This window comes from Zerene cesonia, unplaced genomic scaffold (genome assembly GCF_012273895.1).
Source record: "Zerene cesonia ecotype Mississippi unplaced genomic scaffold, Zerene_cesonia_1.1 Zces_u006, whole genome shotgun sequence".
In the NCBI taxonomy this organism is placed as follows: Eukaryota; Metazoa; Arthropoda; class Insecta; order Lepidoptera; family Pieridae; genus Zerene; species Zerene cesonia.
In genome coordinates this window covers 901009-919253 of record NW_024045136.1, presented here as the reverse complement: position 1 = coordinate 919253, position 18245 = coordinate 901009, and the positions used below count along the sequence as shown (strand labels likewise).

The 18245-nt window shown below is 34.6% G+C and overlaps 3 protein-coding genes across 3 annotated transcripts in view; 1 reads left to right on the top strand and 2 right to left on the bottom strand.

The window, feature by feature from the left end:
• LOC119838961 (zinc finger protein 62-like) overlaps positions 1-3033 on the bottom strand; it is a 5055-nt gene extending 2022 nt beyond the window's left edge. The window contains exons 1-4 of the mRNA XM_038365120.1: positions 2690-3033; positions 2237-2509; positions 1648-1788; positions 741-989 (exon numbers count right to left, since the gene is read on the bottom strand). Coding sequence (XP_038221048.1) covers positions 741-989; positions 1648-1788; positions 2237-2509; positions 2690-2887 — 861 coding nt within the window. The 5' untranslated portion in view covers positions 2888-3033. The remainder of the gene's footprint in view (positions 1-740; positions 990-1647; positions 1789-2236; positions 2510-2689) is intronic.
• Positions 3034-4425: 1392 nt separating this feature from the next.
• Positions 4426-9276, bottom strand: LOC119838962 (transmembrane emp24 domain-containing protein 5-like). The gene is made up of 6 exons (XM_038365121.1): positions 8952-9276; positions 7949-8125; positions 7274-7349; positions 6654-6807; positions 5629-5686; positions 4426-4956 (listed from the first exon to the last, which is right to left on the bottom strand). The coding sequence occupies exons 1-6, from the start codon at positions 9090-9092 to the stop codon at positions 4876-4878; spliced, it is 687 nt and encodes a 228-aa protein (XP_038221049.1). The 5' UTR covers positions 9093-9276; the 3' UTR covers positions 4426-4875.
• A 359-nt stretch (positions 9277-9635) lies between these two features.
• Positions 9636-18245, top strand: part of LOC119838958 (suppressor of fused homolog) — a 10401-nt gene continuing 1791 nt past the window's right edge. The window contains exons 1-10 of the mRNA XM_038365112.1: positions 9636-9898; positions 10026-10128; positions 11313-11405; positions 12340-12518; positions 13000-13142; positions 14348-14433; positions 15035-15161; positions 15616-15715; positions 16178-16254; positions 17339-17430. Coding sequence (XP_038221040.1) covers positions 9766-9898; positions 10026-10128; positions 11313-11405; positions 12340-12518; positions 13000-13142; positions 14348-14433; positions 15035-15161; positions 15616-15715; positions 16178-16254; positions 17339-17430 — 1133 coding nt within the window. The 5' untranslated portion in view covers positions 9636-9765. The remainder of the gene's footprint in view (positions 9899-10025; positions 10129-11312; positions 11406-12339; positions 12519-12999; positions 13143-14347; positions 14434-15034; positions 15162-15615; positions 15716-16177; positions 16255-17338; positions 17431-18245) is intronic.

The following is an 18245-nucleotide window of genomic DNA, read 5'->3' as shown; positions in this document are numbered from 1 at the left end:
TTTAAAATCCGTTGAAAAGTTTTTAATTTCTAAATGTATAATACTCGCGTGAAACCAAACACAAGAAAATACTACGTTATTTCTAATCCTAAAATACTATAGTTAAAATATATTGGGATATATTTAAATTTCTAACTTTATTCATAGATAAAATCCAACAAACACAAGGGTTTTGATCTTTTAATGAACACAAGCTTAAAACTACATCAAACTCAGTCGAATTGTTTTTATGACACTTTTATATGAACACAAAAAGACACATAAACACAAAGCAATTTTTGATCTCATAAAATTATTATTTTCCTTTAATTATTAGGTCCTGCATTCGATCCTGAGTTCGTTCCGACAGAGAGTTGATAACCTTAAACCCGTAAAAAAGTCGACAGAACATTCGGCGATTAAAAATTATGAAGAGCTAGCTGCGCCCCGCGGTTTCACCCGCGTAAGTCCGTATCCCGTAGGAATATCGGGATAGAGTTGCTTATGTGTTATTCCAGTTGTCCAGCTGTCTACATACCAAATTTCATTGCAACCGGTTCAGTAGTTATTGCGTGAAAGAGCAACAAACACACACAAACAAACTTTCGCATTTATAATATTAGTAGGATAGGATAGGATACATCTCGCACCCACAAGAGAACGCGAGACATCCTGCTTAAAAAAATGACTATGAATAAAAAGAAAACTGGCCATAAATAAAACGAAAAAAATTGGCCATAAATAAAAAAAAAAGCACCCACCTGAAAGTTCTTCTCGGGCAGATGTATCGCGATATGCTGCACCAGATTCGATCGTCTATGGAAAGTCGCGCCGCAGTGGTCGCAGATGTATGGCCGTTCGCCGGTGTGTCGCCGCTCGTGAATGGTGAGCGCCTCCTTCGTCGCGGAGCTGTATTCGCAGTATGCGCACTTGTGTATGCGGCCGAGGCCGTGTCGGGCGCGCTTGTGCTCTTGCAACTGGTTGTTGTTGCGACAGCGTTTGCCGCACGACTAAATGTAAGGTGAATGGTATTACGTAATTGTTTAATGCTTAGACGAAGGAATGGTGGACACTTGTTTATATAATACATATATATAAAATTCTCGTGTCACAGTTTTCGTTGCCATACTCCTCCGAAACGGCTTGACCGATTTTGATGAAATTTTTTGTGCATATCGGGTTGTAATCGGCCAACATCAATTTTTCATACATCATTAAGGAAGCAAGGCAGATCAACGTTTGCCGGGTGCAGTTAGTATAATACATATTTATAAGATGCATCCTCAAGGGAACTGGATAAGATACAAGCGTGCTTTATGACGCGTTTTTGTACAAGATTCAATACTTGAAAATAAAAAATGAAAAAAATAATTGTCAAATGATTCTTCAAACAAAACAGTTATGTAATAGTGATTTTTTTTTATACACTAAATTTTTTGTAAATCGCATATTCTTATTTCTGAGCGATGCTATGTATGTGTGCGTACGGACCTGTGTACCGACAGAGCCGCCCGAGACAGTTGATTGTATAAATGTGTGCGTGATGATGTTGCATTTGTGACCAATGCTATTTATGCGTGTGTGTGTGTGTGTGTGTGGCCCGTGTTCCGATAGATCTACTGAGACCGATTCATTGATTTTGTCCCCCCCAAAAGGGATTTTTCTCACCTCACAAACACAATAGTTTGTATGGAACCTCATGTGAGCCTTGTATGTCGCCTTCATTCGAAATTCCTTGTTACATGTGTTGCATTTGTATGACGCAGCTGTCGGTATTTTCTCTCTCTTCTTCTTGGGCATTGTAAGTTTCTGGAATATAACTTGTATTCATAATTTTGATTTAAAAAAACTTACACAAATAAGAATGTTAAAAAAAAGACTACTATACTTTTATGACGAAATATATATTTATTTTTTTTTTTTCTTGTAAAATATAAAAACCGCTATGAGGCGTGCACTTTTGGATTTTCCAAACTTTTTTATCATTTATTTTACTTAACAGTCTTTTTGAGATCATATATTTGATATCCATAGTACTAGGGTGAGGAAACAATCTAGCCTAACTTGTTTGCACACACCATTTTGATGATTAAATGGCCTACAAGCCAGAGAATTAGACATTTTGGGTAATTTCTAACATAACTAAGAAGTGATGGGTCTTTATTAGTTCGTTCAATATAACTCATAAAGTACATAAATATACTAAAAAAACTGACTAAATTAACAAACATAAAAAAAAACAACAACATATACATACCTGTTTAAACTTCTTCGGTTCTTCATAAGGCTGATAATCAGTATTTTGGAAGTCATCTTGATAATCATACCCACAGTCATTATTGTACACCTCTGCCTCAACTTTATGTAATTTAGAAGTAAAAATATCAGTTCTGGTAATAACTTTATCTGGTTTCATATTAAGTAGGGTCTTTTGTGCTTTCCGACTTGTGTGTCTAAACTTTAATGCGATTTTCATCATTTCTATACATTTGCTACACATTTTTTGCGATAAACCATCATTGTATTGTATCTGAAAAGGATTTTATACTAATTATATCATAAATGCCATTAAATTTCTAGTATCACATTTTATATTATTATTAAGTAAACTCTATTAACAAATAAACTTCTGTTTTAATTTATACCGTTCACTAACTAACAGTAAATTTGATTTCATACATAAACTTTGAAAAAATTAATACTGTAGTACCTCCAAGCCAGTTATGAGTTTAAGATCATCAGATCGTTTTTTCTTCATATCTCTACTTATAAATATAGGCGTTAAGTTCTCAGTGCTTAAGCACGTCCTACAACACTCTTTTTCAGCTGGTTTCATTTCAATTTGTTGCATTTTAACTAATCGTCTACGCCTCGACATTCGATTCATCATTAGAAGAACGGGTAACATAATGGTTTTCTGACTAAACTATAGTAGAAAAAAGCAGAAATTCGATAGAAATAGTTTCCTTAATTATACACAAATGAATGTAATATCTTCATATTAATAAATTATAGTAATATAAAGAAATAAAACTACTCATGAGCGATAGTCACTTCAATATTTATATTTGACACTTGACAGATCATAATAATAACAAAACCAAAACTGATAAAAGAACAGATATTTTATGCACAGATTATTATAGTACGATTGTAGTCAGAGAAGCTAATCTACAAAGAGTATACATTGTATTAGGTTCTGTGATAGTATTATCCTACGCTTATTTATCTGTCCACGAGTTCTATACACAAATTTAGTAATAAATAGATACTCCGTAATACGTACAGGTAAGCAAGGTAAAACACGGACAAAGATATTTTTTCTACTAGTTAAAAAAATGTATAACATACTCATTAATCTGTGGTATAATTGCAATTGAAAATTCGTTATTATATGCAAAATTATTTTCTTCCGCCTAGCCAAACAAAAGTGATTATTCAGATACCTGCATAGTCGCGCAGTTATTATATACCCTAGTATTTATATTCCAAATGATCTTTTGGCTTCGAAGATTGGAAGTAATTAGGAAATTTTTAATCTTATATATATCTAATGACTTTTCGGAAGTATAATTAATACTTCTATATTAATAAATAAACTACATTTTTCTTTTTAATATGACAATCCCATCGAAAATACAAATAAGGAATTGTAAAATAAAAAACGAAATGTCCATCATAATTTATTTACAAACAAAAATTGTGCGTTCCCAATCAGAAACGAAACGTTTTGTAAATGTATTTATTCTATATACGTATCTTATAAACTTATTTATTTTTAAATGCATTTGGCAAGGTTTTATAACTACATCACATCGACGAGATAAAGATCACGCTATTTATCTTAAAATCATTGTTAGTATCACTTTCAAAATACAAAAAGATTTCATTTCTAGGATTGTTCAAATTAAACTAGGAACCTACTAAAAAAAATCTTAGTTAGTTCCGAAGGATCGGGAAGCTTCTTGATTCTTCGTTTAACTACCAGAAAAAGAGGGATATGATTTACTTCTATATCGGACTGCCCGTGTCTGCTCTGGCATCATAGCTCTCAAACGGATGGACCAAAAATTCAATGCTTTTTTTTTAATTCAGAGCCAATTCCTTCGCGTAAGCTCTTACTTATGCTTGTCGAGAATTGGTTCAAGGTAGTGGCCTCTAGAGAATTTCGAATGTCTAATATCTTTTTAACACGCTTTTATTAGCTTCACCCGTATGTTTGAATGTAACCGACTACTTTAGACTCGATTTCGACCCACTTACACAGACAGATTCAGTTCAAACTGTAATATATCGGTGACGATACGATATATCTAATATTGATTGTATTTATTAGGGTTACAAAATTTCCTTGTGCATACTCTGTATGCAAGGAAGTGAGACAATTAAGTTGATTTTATTATGAAAGTGTACTTTTTAATTTTTTGAAGTTAAATTTCTTTAGTACCATGCAGTCAACTCGTGAATACTTATCCCCTTTCCATGCGTGTTTTATATTTACACAAGGCTTATTAAATCATATTTCACTTAGAGAACTTCACCGCAAATTGTGTCTTTATCGAAAAAGAAACTAGGCAACACACAATAAAATTTCCTTATATATTACTTAATTTATATATGTATATATATATATTACTTATTAATGTGTTGGCATACTTTAAAATATGTTGCCATTTAAAAAATAATGAATAATAGATTTATTTATTACTTAATTGACTTTTATGAGATTTTCTATCTTCCATCATCCCGAATTTTTCGGCTAGTACAAAAAACTACATAACGTATTCTATAGTATTATTACAAAAAAAAAAAAACACAAGACACTAATCAAAATATATACAGCGCCCTCTGGACTAGTGTTATTATTTGTGAACTAAATTAATCTTTGGCGTAATATCACTGAGACATTAGATTAGGTACTAATTTCTTTAAACTCAGATTGCTCGGGTCTTCGAAGAGACTCTTCACGAAGACTACCTGAAAATAATTAATTAAATTATTGTTTATAATTGGCTTTGCGTTGCAACAAATAATATGTAAACTAGCCGTGTCCCGCGGTTTCACCCACTATGTACACGATGTTGTGTAGCCTAATAACTATAAAAAATACTACTTTTAGCAGCTTTTTTCCGGCTCTGCCTGGGATAAAAACTAGATATAATACAGCCTATGTCACTCAATGATGATGCAGATTTTTAATGGTAAAAGAATTTTTGAAATCGCTCAAATTTTTCACAAAAAGCACTGGAATTCTTTATGTGTGGAAAGCATACAAACATACACACGAAAACAGTAATATTTCCACATTATAATATTAGTTTAGGCAGCCTACCGCAATAAGCGGATTGCTGTACACGAAAAAGAAAGAATATAAAGAGTAGTTCCTGATATCAGGACGTTTAAATGAACAAACATACTCTCACAGCTTTATACGTTAAGTCTAGATACAGTGTTTGAATACAATGCGAAAGTCTGTATGTCTGATAAAAATTGATGAAATCAGGAACAGAGATAGGTTTCTACAAAACTCGATGCTTGTGACATAGGGAACACAAACATCCGCACAACTGTGACGCCGCAAGCAATTGTGTAATAGCGAGCGATGCCGCGGGCCAAGAGTTAGATAAATTATAGGAAAACGGTTCCCACCTGTACCATTCCAACGACGGCCATTAACAATATTTGTACCGCCGACCATATCAACACCCTGAAACAAAAATGAGTATAATTTAAAAGAGCCAATAGAAAAATCGTATAGTTATCCCGCTCGCACAAATGACAAATGTTACATACCATCTCACTCTCACGCATGCAAGATGAAGAAAAATGTCAGATATTTGACACACACACACACACGCACGCGGGCGCGCGCATTCACAAACACGTACATACACACACATATTCAGAGATTATTTTTATTTCTTGTTTGTTTATCACTACATAGTATTAAACAAAGTCACTTTTTCTGTCCCTATGTCCCTATGTATGTATTTTTAAATCTTTAGAGCTACGCAACGGATTTTGATGGGGTTTTTGATTTGATTCAAGAGAAAGGTTTATAATATATCTATCAAACTGCACCGAATTTAACGCATGCGAAGCCGCGGGCAAAAGTTAGTGCAATATAAAATCATCTTATTACTACACTTAAAATGTTCTATGGAAGAGCGGACCTCCTGATGTAAGCATTTTTTTGCTCACTAGTGAGTGTCCACATACAAACTAGCTTAAGACTATTATATAAAGAATGAAATAAATAATTTGAATTTTAAGGTTGCCTCGTTGATTTTAGGGTTGCCAGAAAGGTAAACTTGCTACTGCTACTGACTAAAGGGTTTTTTAGTAAAATACACCATGTGATATGTGACGCTGTGCCTTCCAGTAGGGATAGGGGTTTTTTTTTTATTAAATTTATAAAAGTTACATTATATGTAACACGTTTTTATTAGCTTCACCTTAATGTTGATGACTCCTTTGATATATGGAGGAAAGCATTTTGAACCGCATTCAACGGATAGATCTAATTCAAAGCTAATTATCATGATAATGATGATGACGATGATGATGATGATTCCTTTGGATATGAGGAAAGCATTTTGAACCGCTTTCAACGGACATATCTAATTCCAAACTGCGCACATGCATATACAAAAGACAATACAAGAAACGCGCACCTGTCGCACATCTCCTCGGCCATGTTGCGATCCCGCGCCTCGTGCGCGGACAGCAGCTCCTGCAAGCGCCGAGCCGCCGCCACGTTGTCCCTAACCTTACTGACGGATTCGGATATGTCGCGCACGCGCATCACGTACGTCTCCGCGGCGTTACCTTGTGCACACATGATATAGATATTGAATATATATATATATATATATATATATATACCTATATTAAATTTTAGCAAAACACTAAACTGACTTGAAATAGATTTAATTTTAATGGGTCCACACGGGAAGTGTCAGATTCCAATAAAAAAAAAAATCATAATCGCTTCACGCAGTCTTCACTAAAGTTTAGAGGTAATAGACCCAAAAAAAAATTAAACATACAACATACTGTATGATTTAGAAAAATAGATAGAACATTTTAAGAAAAATAAATAAACAATTTAAAATTATTAACTAAATGGAAAAGCTTAAATGTATTCCGCAAAAAGAAATTGGAAAAATGCTGGTCTTTTTAATTCATTCAAATTCATTCATTGGTTTAGGCGTAGAGAAGATATATCAAGTGCCTCTTACGAATAAAGTTCCACATATAAACTGTCTCTTTTATGAACATTTTAAGTAATCACCTAATTCCATTTCTTTCTCATCGTCGTAATCTTTACTTTGGGAATCTTCAGTATCTATCATCAGATCAAAAAATACCTGCAACAAGATAAAATAAATGGATAAATGGTGATCCCAACCAAAAAAAATAATGTTACATTTTTTTTCTTAAAATATGGTTCTCTGAGACTTTAACATTACTAATTAAAAGCATGTCTCCATATGTCCCTCGTCTGGAGTCCATTGGACTATTCAATGTTTAAAAAAATGTTTCAATTCAAAACGGTAGTTTATTATTTGCACATCCAAACAAGCAAACAAACGTTTCAGCTTTGATATCTATGTATATAAAATTCTTGTCACAATGCTAGTTAGCATACTCCTCTGTAACAACTGGACCGATTTTCATAAAATTTTTGTGTGCATGTTGGGTAGGTTTGAAAATCAGCCAACATCTAATTTTAATACCCCTTAAACGATAAGACTATGGCAGAACAGCGTTTAGGGGTCAGCTATGTAAATAAAGATGATTTCCTTGCATTGCCTGGAAGAGATCACTCTTTAGTGATAAGGCCGCCCGCTGTGCTGGTTTTGTTTTAAGACATTTATTTTAAGGATGTGTTGTGTATGCCAGCACAATAAAGTGTAAAATAAAGAATAAAAAAACTATTACTGTTTTAAAGACATAACATACTCACAGTTTTCTGACTAAAAGTACTGAACGTATTATCGAAACAGAATCTGTAGTCGCCCTCCAGCACCGACGTGTGTCGGTGCGCGTTCTCCGACTTCTTATAGTCCGCTACAATTATCCGTCCCACGGGATCTGCCAATTGGAAAGATATGTCTAATTCTCCTTGGGACGCATCTATAACCTGCAACATTTATACGTAATTACATTTACATATTATATTATAAAAAGACATTAGTGTGATAGTGTAATTATAGTTATATTAAGAAAAGCCAAAGAGCATAACAAGTTTCAAATTAAAGAAAAATTTTTACTAAAAATATCTCACCATATTAATCAAGGCTCAAAAGATGGGAGACGCATAATTTAATTCACTATCATTAAAGATTATTTGGATATAATTAACACACTATCTTATGTTAAATTAAACAGACATAAAGACTCATCCACAGATAATATATATGATAACACATATATATGTGTTATCTAATATTTATTGTATTCCTTCCATTTGAGCTCAGCTATCTAGTTATTTCATACAACACCCTGTCTAAATACCCTCTTATACATCCAAATACTTAAATTTTTTCAATATAAAAGAATGTGGTGTTGATTACACTATTAACAACTCAAGAATGATTTAACCAATTTGGCTGAAAATTTGTGCAGGGGTAACTTAGAACCAGGAGACGGATATAGGAAAGTTTTTGCTCGTGTTCCCATGGGAACAGGAACATGCGAGAAAAACCCTGGGACTATCTATCCTACAACTACGCCGACAAAGCCGCGGGCGCAGAACTAGTATGTAATATTTTAAAGAAAATAGGAACTGTGACAAAAAATCAACATACTCAAGTATTGTTTACACTAAATAGTAATAAAATTCCAAGTCAATGTAAAAAAATATTCTGATAATAAGCAGCATGCTGATACAGGGTAGATTAAATATTTAATCCCAACGTAATAACATTTGTACCAGGTTATAATCATATTTATAGAACTGCACGTACCTGATATTCTAAATCTATTATTTCATTTGTAAGAACCTTATGATAAAAACAGTCTGTTTTCCCTGCTTGAACTGTAAAAGTCATATCTTTTTCGTATGCGAACACGACACTAAAAATTGTAGTCAAGAAAATGTAGCGCATTTTACTAATATAACGTACTTAAATGATTTTAAAACTGGAATACAAAAGGTAAGAATGAATCGACACGATATTTATAGCATCCGAGAGGTTTGTTTGTGTTTATATATAGAGAAAATTAAATAATACCGCCCACTTTCGCACAGTTCAATACAATAATTTTGTGTCACCGACAGGCGACAAATGACAGCGACCACAGATTTATATTAATCTTCACTTTGCCACAGATTAACAACTAGTTACAAGTAACAACGTACCTGCAGCGACTTGTACTTTATAGCTACCTACAGACAATACAAAGAGCCTTATGAACAAGAAAGCAAATATTTTTATTAAAAAGCTTGTGGCTATTTGAGTATATGAGTGTGCAATACGCTATGCAAACATAGGTGATTTTTATGTCAGACCCTATTAAAGCCTAGATTTCGCTACGGTTGCGACCACAAAGTAAGTATCGTAAGGTATCAAAATCAAAGAGTAGTATAATACTACGGGAAAATTGTATCCAACTATAGTCAGTGACATAATGTTATTGACAATGACATAAAGTGAAGAATGAAACAAGCGTATTTTATTTACCTACGTCAATTGTAAAAATCTCATAAATCTGCTTAATATTTATTTAGAATTAGGATAAAATAATTATTGCAGTTTAATAAGTTAATTACTATTCAATATGTCAAGCGGAAGTGGCACTAGCGGCGGTGGAGTTGTTAGAAACAGTGCGTTATCGTTCGTTGCGCCTGCGCATCCTGCTAACTCGCAGAGTTCACAGGGCTCTCAAGAGCAGATGGATAATCATCAATCTGGTATAATATTTACGTTATAATAAACTGAAATGATATGTGGAGCTTTTTTGGAAAATAATGCTTATAAATTTATATAATTAATTGGTTAAAGTATAATGACATGTAGTGTAATACTCATCTGTTACAGAACGTCTGATGCCAGCTGGTTTAAAAGCATTGTATGAAGCATGCTCCAAAATATACCCTGACCAGCCAAACCCACTGCAAGTTACCACTAGGCTTAAGTTTTGGTAATAATTTTTTGTCATAAGAGATAACTTAAATAAAAATCAAGTGTGTTACTTGAAATCGCCTTTACTATCTTCTTATGGAGAGAAAAAACATACTATAATAGTTTTACTAGTGGTCTGCCTCGGCTTCACCCGTGGTACATATGTAGCCTCAATAAATGGGCTATCTAACATTAGAATAATTTTTTAAATTGAACCTGAGATAAGTGCTTTCAAACAAACAAACTCATCGGCTTGATAATATGAGTCTGAGATAATCTGTGCTATAGATGAAACTAGGGTGGGCAACTAGTAAACAATATTGTTAGTGTTGAATTTAAATAGCTTTTGATTGTAAATTTTACTTAGAAATACTTTTAGTAGCCTTTACATGGCAAATTTTCAACCAAATCCTTAAATAGAAATGATATGGCTCCAATTGTCCAAACACCTGCAGGTCTTAGCATGCTAACTTTGTTGTAACTTTGATTTATGTGAATAAATGAATGTGATGGATATTGTATGAAGAGGGATGAATTGACTGACTCCAAGAAAGGATAAGGTTATCAATTCAACTGTTTATTTTATGTGACTTTGTTACAGCAGATCTTATGACTGAGTGAGCCGAATTTTTGTGATTCTTTTGTTTATTTTAAGTTAGTTCTCAGAATTGGAAGGTACTTTAAATGTTTTTTGTGAAAAATAATTATTTCACTAGCTGTGACCCGCGGTTGAAACCGCGTTAGTCCGTATCCCGTAGGAATATCAGTATAAAAAGTGCCTATGTGTTATTTCAGTTGTCCAGGTATCTACGAAGCAAAATAGTATTATTATTCACCAATAGATGTCAGGAAAAAAAAAACACGAATAAAACACGAATATGACATTTTCTAAAAAAAATTCCTAGCTAGATCGATTTATCGCCCCCGAAACCCCCTATATACTAAATTTCATGAAAATCGTTGGAGCCGATTCCGAGATTCCAATTATATATATATATATACAAGAATTGCTCGTTTAAAGGTATAAGATTAGTGTAACTCTATACTTAACACAGTTGAAAATGCTAATCTTTGATATTAATAATTCAAAGTCTTTCGTGGAGAAACCACCAGAAAAAACATATAGGCTACATTTTATCTGGAGTATCTAGTAAGTGCATCTATAGGCTGAAACTAGTATAAAATACATTGCATGTTTTTCAGGCTAGGTGGTCATGACCCTCTGGATTACATCAGCATGTACTGGAACCCAGGCAGACCTGATGAAAACATACCTCCGCACTGGCATTATGTGAGGTAAGTCATTTAATCTACATTGAACGGCCAAACAAGAATAAAAATTCCATTGTTTAAACTTCTAATCGAATGTCTTTATTTTATATTGTTACTTGTATCTGAATGTCATTAATTGTAATTATGTAATGTATTTATAAATTGAAATGAGATGTTATATAATGTAAAATTTGATGGTTAATATTTAATGTTATTGGTACAAAACCGTTTTTAATTATAATTATAAAAAAAATTATAAAAGAGTGCTGGATAACATCATGCAACGGTCAATAGGAGCGAATTACTTGCATAGATATTCATAGCCCTTAAGGAACAAGTCTTTATGGCGGTATTCTGTCATTTTATTCACGAAAACCCCTGTGTTGCGTCAAACTGCCTGAGTCAAAGAGACTACTGGTGTTTGTTGGAATTTGTCCACAAATTATGTACTTTAACCTGCTATTTTTAAGTCAAAATATAATAATATATCGTATTGTATATCTATATAGATGATACACGCATATATTGAAATCGCTCGACGCTTTTAACTATGTGGCCTTTCTGTGATTGTCATAACATCGACATAACATTTAGAGCCATAACACGATTTTTTTTATACGAAACTTTTACTGTGACAATGACCAGTTGTGAACAATTTTTACGCTCAATGAGTGATTACCATACTCCTACGAAACGGCTGGACCTATTTTTCATAAAATTTTGCGGTTAGATCTGGAAATCGGCCAACATATATTTTTCATACCCCTAAATGATAACGAGTAATGCACAACAGCGTTTGCCGGATCACCTAGAACTTATATAATTCATGTTCAAATAACACACCATAATAAATTATGTTTTATCGTATTTATACGCGAAGTTTGTCAGTTTATTTACTTTCGTTATGTTAGGGATTTTTATAAAGAGAACTTAAATATATTATTTTTAATTATTTCAGTTTCGGAGTATCAGACCTACACGGTGATGGTAGGGTGCACCCCATACCAGAGCCCGGTGACACGGTATCAGGATATGGGCTGGAGTTAACCCTGCGATTAGCAGCGGATAGGGGGCAAACACCGCCAGTGTGGCCAGCTGCCTTGCTGCAAGCGCTGGCTAGATATATTTTCGCTACTGGTAAATCGGTTTTATGAAAATGTCAGTAGACATTTTTTTTTTTTAAAGTGAAACTACTTTAGAATCGTTGTGATTTCAAACCTGATGCAACGGAAAAAACGACGGGTAAGAGACACAAATACAAAAATGTGTAGAATGAAGCCGGCAAAGAATGAGACAGAAATATACATACTATTTTATATTTTATATATATTCATCTCATTATTTTGTTGATTTACTGAAGTTTCACTTCTATCGTGTGTGAATCGCACACACACCTTTTTTTTATTCTATGTAGAAGTTTAAAAAATTATTCATCACTTTTGGAACCTAATGACTTACCAGCTAGTTCACTTGTTATATATAATTAATATATTGTTCATACTCACCAATTATAATGACATACTGACAATGTTGACCATACTGACTATTATTGGCCATACTGACTATTATTGGCCACATGACTTTACGACCATTATTGACCATATTAGTCAATGAACAGGTAACAAGTTCTGCGCCGGTGACCACGTGTCGTGGCACACCGCGCTCGACGGCTCGGAGTCCCGCGTTCGACACCTGCTCGTGGCTGAGGATCCGCAATTGAAAACTGTGGACACACCCCACGGGAGGGTGACGTTTTTACAGGTATATCCTGAACTTACTATTTCATCTATCTATATATATAAAATTCTCGTGTCACAGTTTTCGTTGCCATACTCCTCCGAAACGGCTTGACCGATTCCTCTGAAATTTGGTAAGCATATTGGGTAGGTCTGAGAATCGGCCAACATCTATTTTTTATCCCGATATTCCTACGGGATACGGACTTACGCGGGTGAAACCGCGGGGCGCAGCTAGTATAATTATAATATAGAGATTTAGCGGTATTTTGTGACGTCATAGCTGTCAATACAAACGAATTAATAATCTAAGTTAAAGAAAAAAGTTGTTATTGACATGGAATAAGGATGTCTAAGCAAATCGTATTCAAATTGTGTAAGACATAAGGTCATTGACATTTCGTTTCATAATTGGATTGTATTATTTTATATACTAACGGTCTTATTTATGAAGAGTTATAACTCGCTATAGTACGATTTACAAAAAACGTTATTTATAAATGCATCTCAGAACACAAAATGAGAAAAATAACTATGTAGTGGATAGAGAGAGTTGATATATTTAGAAATTAAAAACTTTTTAACGGATTTTAAACGCGATTAATTAATTATATTATCGGGGTCTCCCCGTGACCACGCTCGCTGTAAAGTGTTCGAAACGTCGGGTTAATAATATAATGACAAAATCGCGTTTGAAATCCGTTAAAAAGTTCTTAATTTCTAAATGTATAATACTCGCGTAAAATCAAGCACAAGAAAATACTAGAGTTGATATATATTGACTAAATGCCTGATTTTAGCTTACTGATGAATATTACATACCCAATTGATTTGATAAGCTATTTGATTGAATGGCTGATTATAATTTAGCCAGGTAGTTGAACGATGACATTTAAAGAGGCAAGGCTCCTTATTAAACGGTTGAGTTGAGACCATACTTATTTCACAAATTGATTTTTATCCTATCCTACTAATATTATAAATGCGATAATTTGTGAGGATGTGTGTATGTTTGTTACTCTTTCACGGAAAAACTACTGAGCCGATTGCAATGAAATTTGGTACGTAGATAGCTGGACAACTGGAATAGCACATAGGCAACTTTTATTACGATTTTCGTACGGGATACAGACTTACGCAGGTGAAACCGCGGGCCGCAGCTAGTATGTGAATAAAATAATCATGGCTTAAACCCATAATATATTCTAATTATAATTTAATTTTTTTCAGATGGTAGGTTGCACCACAAGGGAGCTCAGAGCGGCTCAAAGAGGTTCTGGGTTCGAAGTTTTGAAACTGATAAGCGAAGATCCTAGGTTGGTATTTTTTTTGTCTTTATCCGGGATAAAAAAAAACCGGTCAAGCGAGACCGCATCGCGACTTACTATATTACTATTCGATGACTTATGATACTTCGGCCATCCCATGTGTTATCTGTGCATTTAAGTTTTTGTGATCTACAAATGTTGTGAGGTCTGAATAAAGATGATTTCATTATTATATCAGAGTAGTACCTCGCCTTGCGGCGGTGTTGTTATAAACTCCGGCTGAGTGACCAGACGACCAGAGCCTAGGCCGACTGAGTGAGGAACCTACGGACTATCCGAGCGTTGTCCAGTAGGACTGCCCGCAGTATCCCCTCCGTAATGGGCCTGACCGGTAGTTCCAACCTCCTTAAATATTGTTTTAAGGAGGTAGGAACAAGCCCATTGGTTGATACAACTATTGGGATTATCTCTATTATATTATACTATTATTATTATCATAATTAAACTCGAAAAATCCAACATTAATTGATTCCTACTAAAAAAATGAACGTTCTTTGTATCATTTAATACACCCGTAGAGTTTTTCCATCCAAAGCCTTCTCCTTATTTTCGAACTTAACCATAACAACAGCAATGCTCCCACCCCCAGATGTGGTGGACCCTGGCTGGTGACGAGGGTGTCCCGTAGAAGATCAGCTCGACTCACCACCAGCAGGCGGCAGCTGGTGCACTTGGCTGGCGTGTCCGCGAGGGTCAACTGGCAGAAGTACGTTCCGGTGAGGGAATTCTACTGCTGCTGGATTTACTGGTCCTATAAGACCTGCTAAGTTCTTATCATTTCTTTTTATGTCATAGCGGGCATTGAGCTTGTGGTTCGGCTGATGAATGTTCATGGGCGGTGGTGATAGCTTACCACCAGGTGAACCACCAGCTCAATTGTGATAAAAAGGCAAATTCTAAATGAAATGAAATGAAATGAAAATTCTTTATTGCGTAAAAAATAAAAAAATAAGCAGTCGTACAAAAAAAACTTAAATTAAATTCGCAAAGGGCGCTTATCGCTATGTAGCGATCTCTACCAGGCAACCCTAACAACAAAGGAAAATAAAAATAAAAAATAATTCTAGCAAAATAATCAAATCAACAAATTCAAAATGGCGGAAAACACGAAATGTGCTCGGGATTTTTAAATTTAATGTCATTCAAGTTGTTTATTTAATTTGGTTTCAGAGCGAGGAAGAACAGTGTTCGCTTTCTCCGAGTGTGGAAAGGCAAATAAAAGAGACCCTACAGAGAGGGCTGTCTTCTATGACTGATAGAGGATCGGAAGGTATTTTGTTTTATGCTATGATGGTATTTTGTTATATATATGACTGTGCTAGGAGGGTTGTGCTATTTTATATATTATATATTGTATATATATTGATTTTTATACTCTACCAGTGTAGGGTGTTTTATGGATTATATTACAGGAGATTCGTGTTGGCTGTAAGGCTTGGTATGTCAACTTATAAAAAAAAAATTAATGGTCCAATCTTTGGCGCCAAATTTGAAAGCCTTTCAAAATGTGATGAAAAAAAAAACGGCTATCTATTTGTTTATATTTTATTTGCTTCCAAAAGGCAACAGTTTCTCAATTGTTATTTTTTTTATATAAAACAGAAGACTAAAACTGTTCTTTGTGTTTTATTTTCTTGAAAGAATAATTGAGAGGACAGTCGTTTTGACATCGCAGATTATGTACATAATCTAGATTTTTATTTATCTAATGTGTTTGTATGTTCGTCCTCAGGCCACAATATGTCTACGGACAGCTTCGAGATGTCGAGCATGGAGCGTGCTTTGCCGCATTTAACTGATATGGTGCAAGTCAGTGTCGCACTTATGAGTTGTACGCACTAAGTGTGTGTGTGAGTTGGTTTGTGCGTGTGAGTGTGTGTGAGAGTTTGAGTTGTAGCTATTTAGCATGTGCCATTTAATGAATCAAGTCTTCATGTCCTACTAATATTATAAATGCGACAGTTTATGAGTATGTGTAAATGTATGTTTGTTACTTTTTCACACAAATCTATTGAACCGATTGCAATGAAATTTGGCATGTAGATAGCTTGACAACTAGAATAACACGTAAGCAACTTTTTATCCCAATATTCCTACGGGATACAAACTTACGCGCGTGAACCCGGGGGGCGCAGCTAGTATTACATAATGTTAATCCTTATAGTATGTGTATGAAAGTTGGGTAGATAGATAGATTATAGTCTGGATTAGCACATGGGCTACTTTTTACCCGGGCACCACGCGAATGACGCCGCGGGTTACAGCTACACCCATAAGTATCTTATCTTATCTTATACCTTTAAACGAGCAATTCTTGTATGTATATATATAAATATATAATTGAAATCTCGGAATCGGCTCCAACGATTTTCATGAAATTTAGTATATAGGGGGTTTCGGGGGCGATAAATCGATCTAGCTAGGAATTTTTTTTTTAGAAAATGTCATATTCCTGTTTTATCGTCTTAAACTTACTTGCGTTTGAGTAGTCCCAATTTATTATGATTCTTCCTGACATCTATTGGCGAATAATAATACTATAAATGCGAAAGTTTGTGAGGATGGATGCATATGTATGCGTGCGTCTGTTACTCTTTCACGCAAAAACTACTGAACCGATTGCAATGAAATTTGCTTCGTCGATAGCTGGACAACTGAAATAACACAGGCACTTTTTATACCGATATTTCTACGGGATACGGACTTACGCGGTTTCGACCGCGGGTCACAGCTAGTATAATTTTAAGAGTAAAAATTTTACTTGCATAACTCAATTGTTTGTGTGTGTGTGTGTGTGTGCGCGCGTGTGTGCGTGCGTGTGGGTGTTTATATGTGTGTGTGTGTGTGTATATTTTTTATTTCAGCTTAATAGTATTTTTTTTTTGTTTTCTAGGGCTCGTGGAGAAGTTGTAGCGTGGAGTATTTAGAAGGTGTCCATCTGATGTTGAACAGCGAAGGTGCTAGCCTTCTGCCCTTGGCCATCGAGTAAGCATTTTTTTTTTTAATAATCTGTGCAAATTGTATAGAAGCGTTTCTGGATTATATCGTGATGAGAATAAAAATAGACTCTAGCGCTCAGGAATAAGGCAAATTATCGCAAAACCTACTCCTTCATATTATAAATGCGAATGTTTGTAAGGATGTGTGTATGTTTGTTGCTCTTTCACGCAAAAACTATTGAACCGGTTGCAATGAAATTTGGTACGTAGATAGCTGGACCACTGAAATAAAATATAGGCATTTTTTTCCAATATTCCTAGGGGATACGGACTTACGCGGGTGAAACTTTAAAAAAGATACTCCTAGTTAGCGGAATAAGCTAAGCTTTGCCAGTGCTCGGGTTCGAATTCCACAACGTGTTAAATTTTTTTTCTATTCTATATTTTAATTTCTCATTTCTAAAGCACTAGCAGTCCTTCCCGGCATCGCCCGTGGTACATATATAGCCTATAGCCTTCCTCATTAAATGGGCTATGTAACACTTAAAGAATTTTTCAAATCAGACCAGTAGTTCCTGAGATAAGTGCGTTCAAACAAACTCTTCAGCTTTATAATATTTGTATAGATTTGCTTGAAAAGAAAATTACATTATTTACTTTGTTAGAATGAAAAAATAGATTTTTCTCCTTATATACCTATCTCATATCCATAGGAATGTTATATAGAATACTTTAACTTTTCGCATTAAAAATTAAAAAAGAGTAATCAAATAATGAAGCTCCTTCACTTTTCTTCTTCCAGTGGCCGCGTCCTACACTCGTCGCACTTCACGTGGCGGCAAGGCGGCCGGAGTGTGACCG

Bases quoted from the DNA above. Each gene is read 5' to 3' on its own strand.
- LOC119838962 (XM_038365121.1), bottom strand. From the start codon at position 9,092: ATGCGCTACATTTTCTTGACTACAATTTTTAGTGTCGTGTTCGCATAC. The intron at 7,350-7,948 runs GTGAGTATGTTA...ATCTTGTTGCAG, and splicing joins GTACTTTTAGTCAGAAAACT to GTATTTTTTGATCTGATGAT. The intron at 4,957-5,628 runs GTGGGAACCGTT...AATTATTTTCAG, and splicing joins CCGTCGTTGGAATGGTACAG to GTAGTCTTCGTGAAGAGTCT.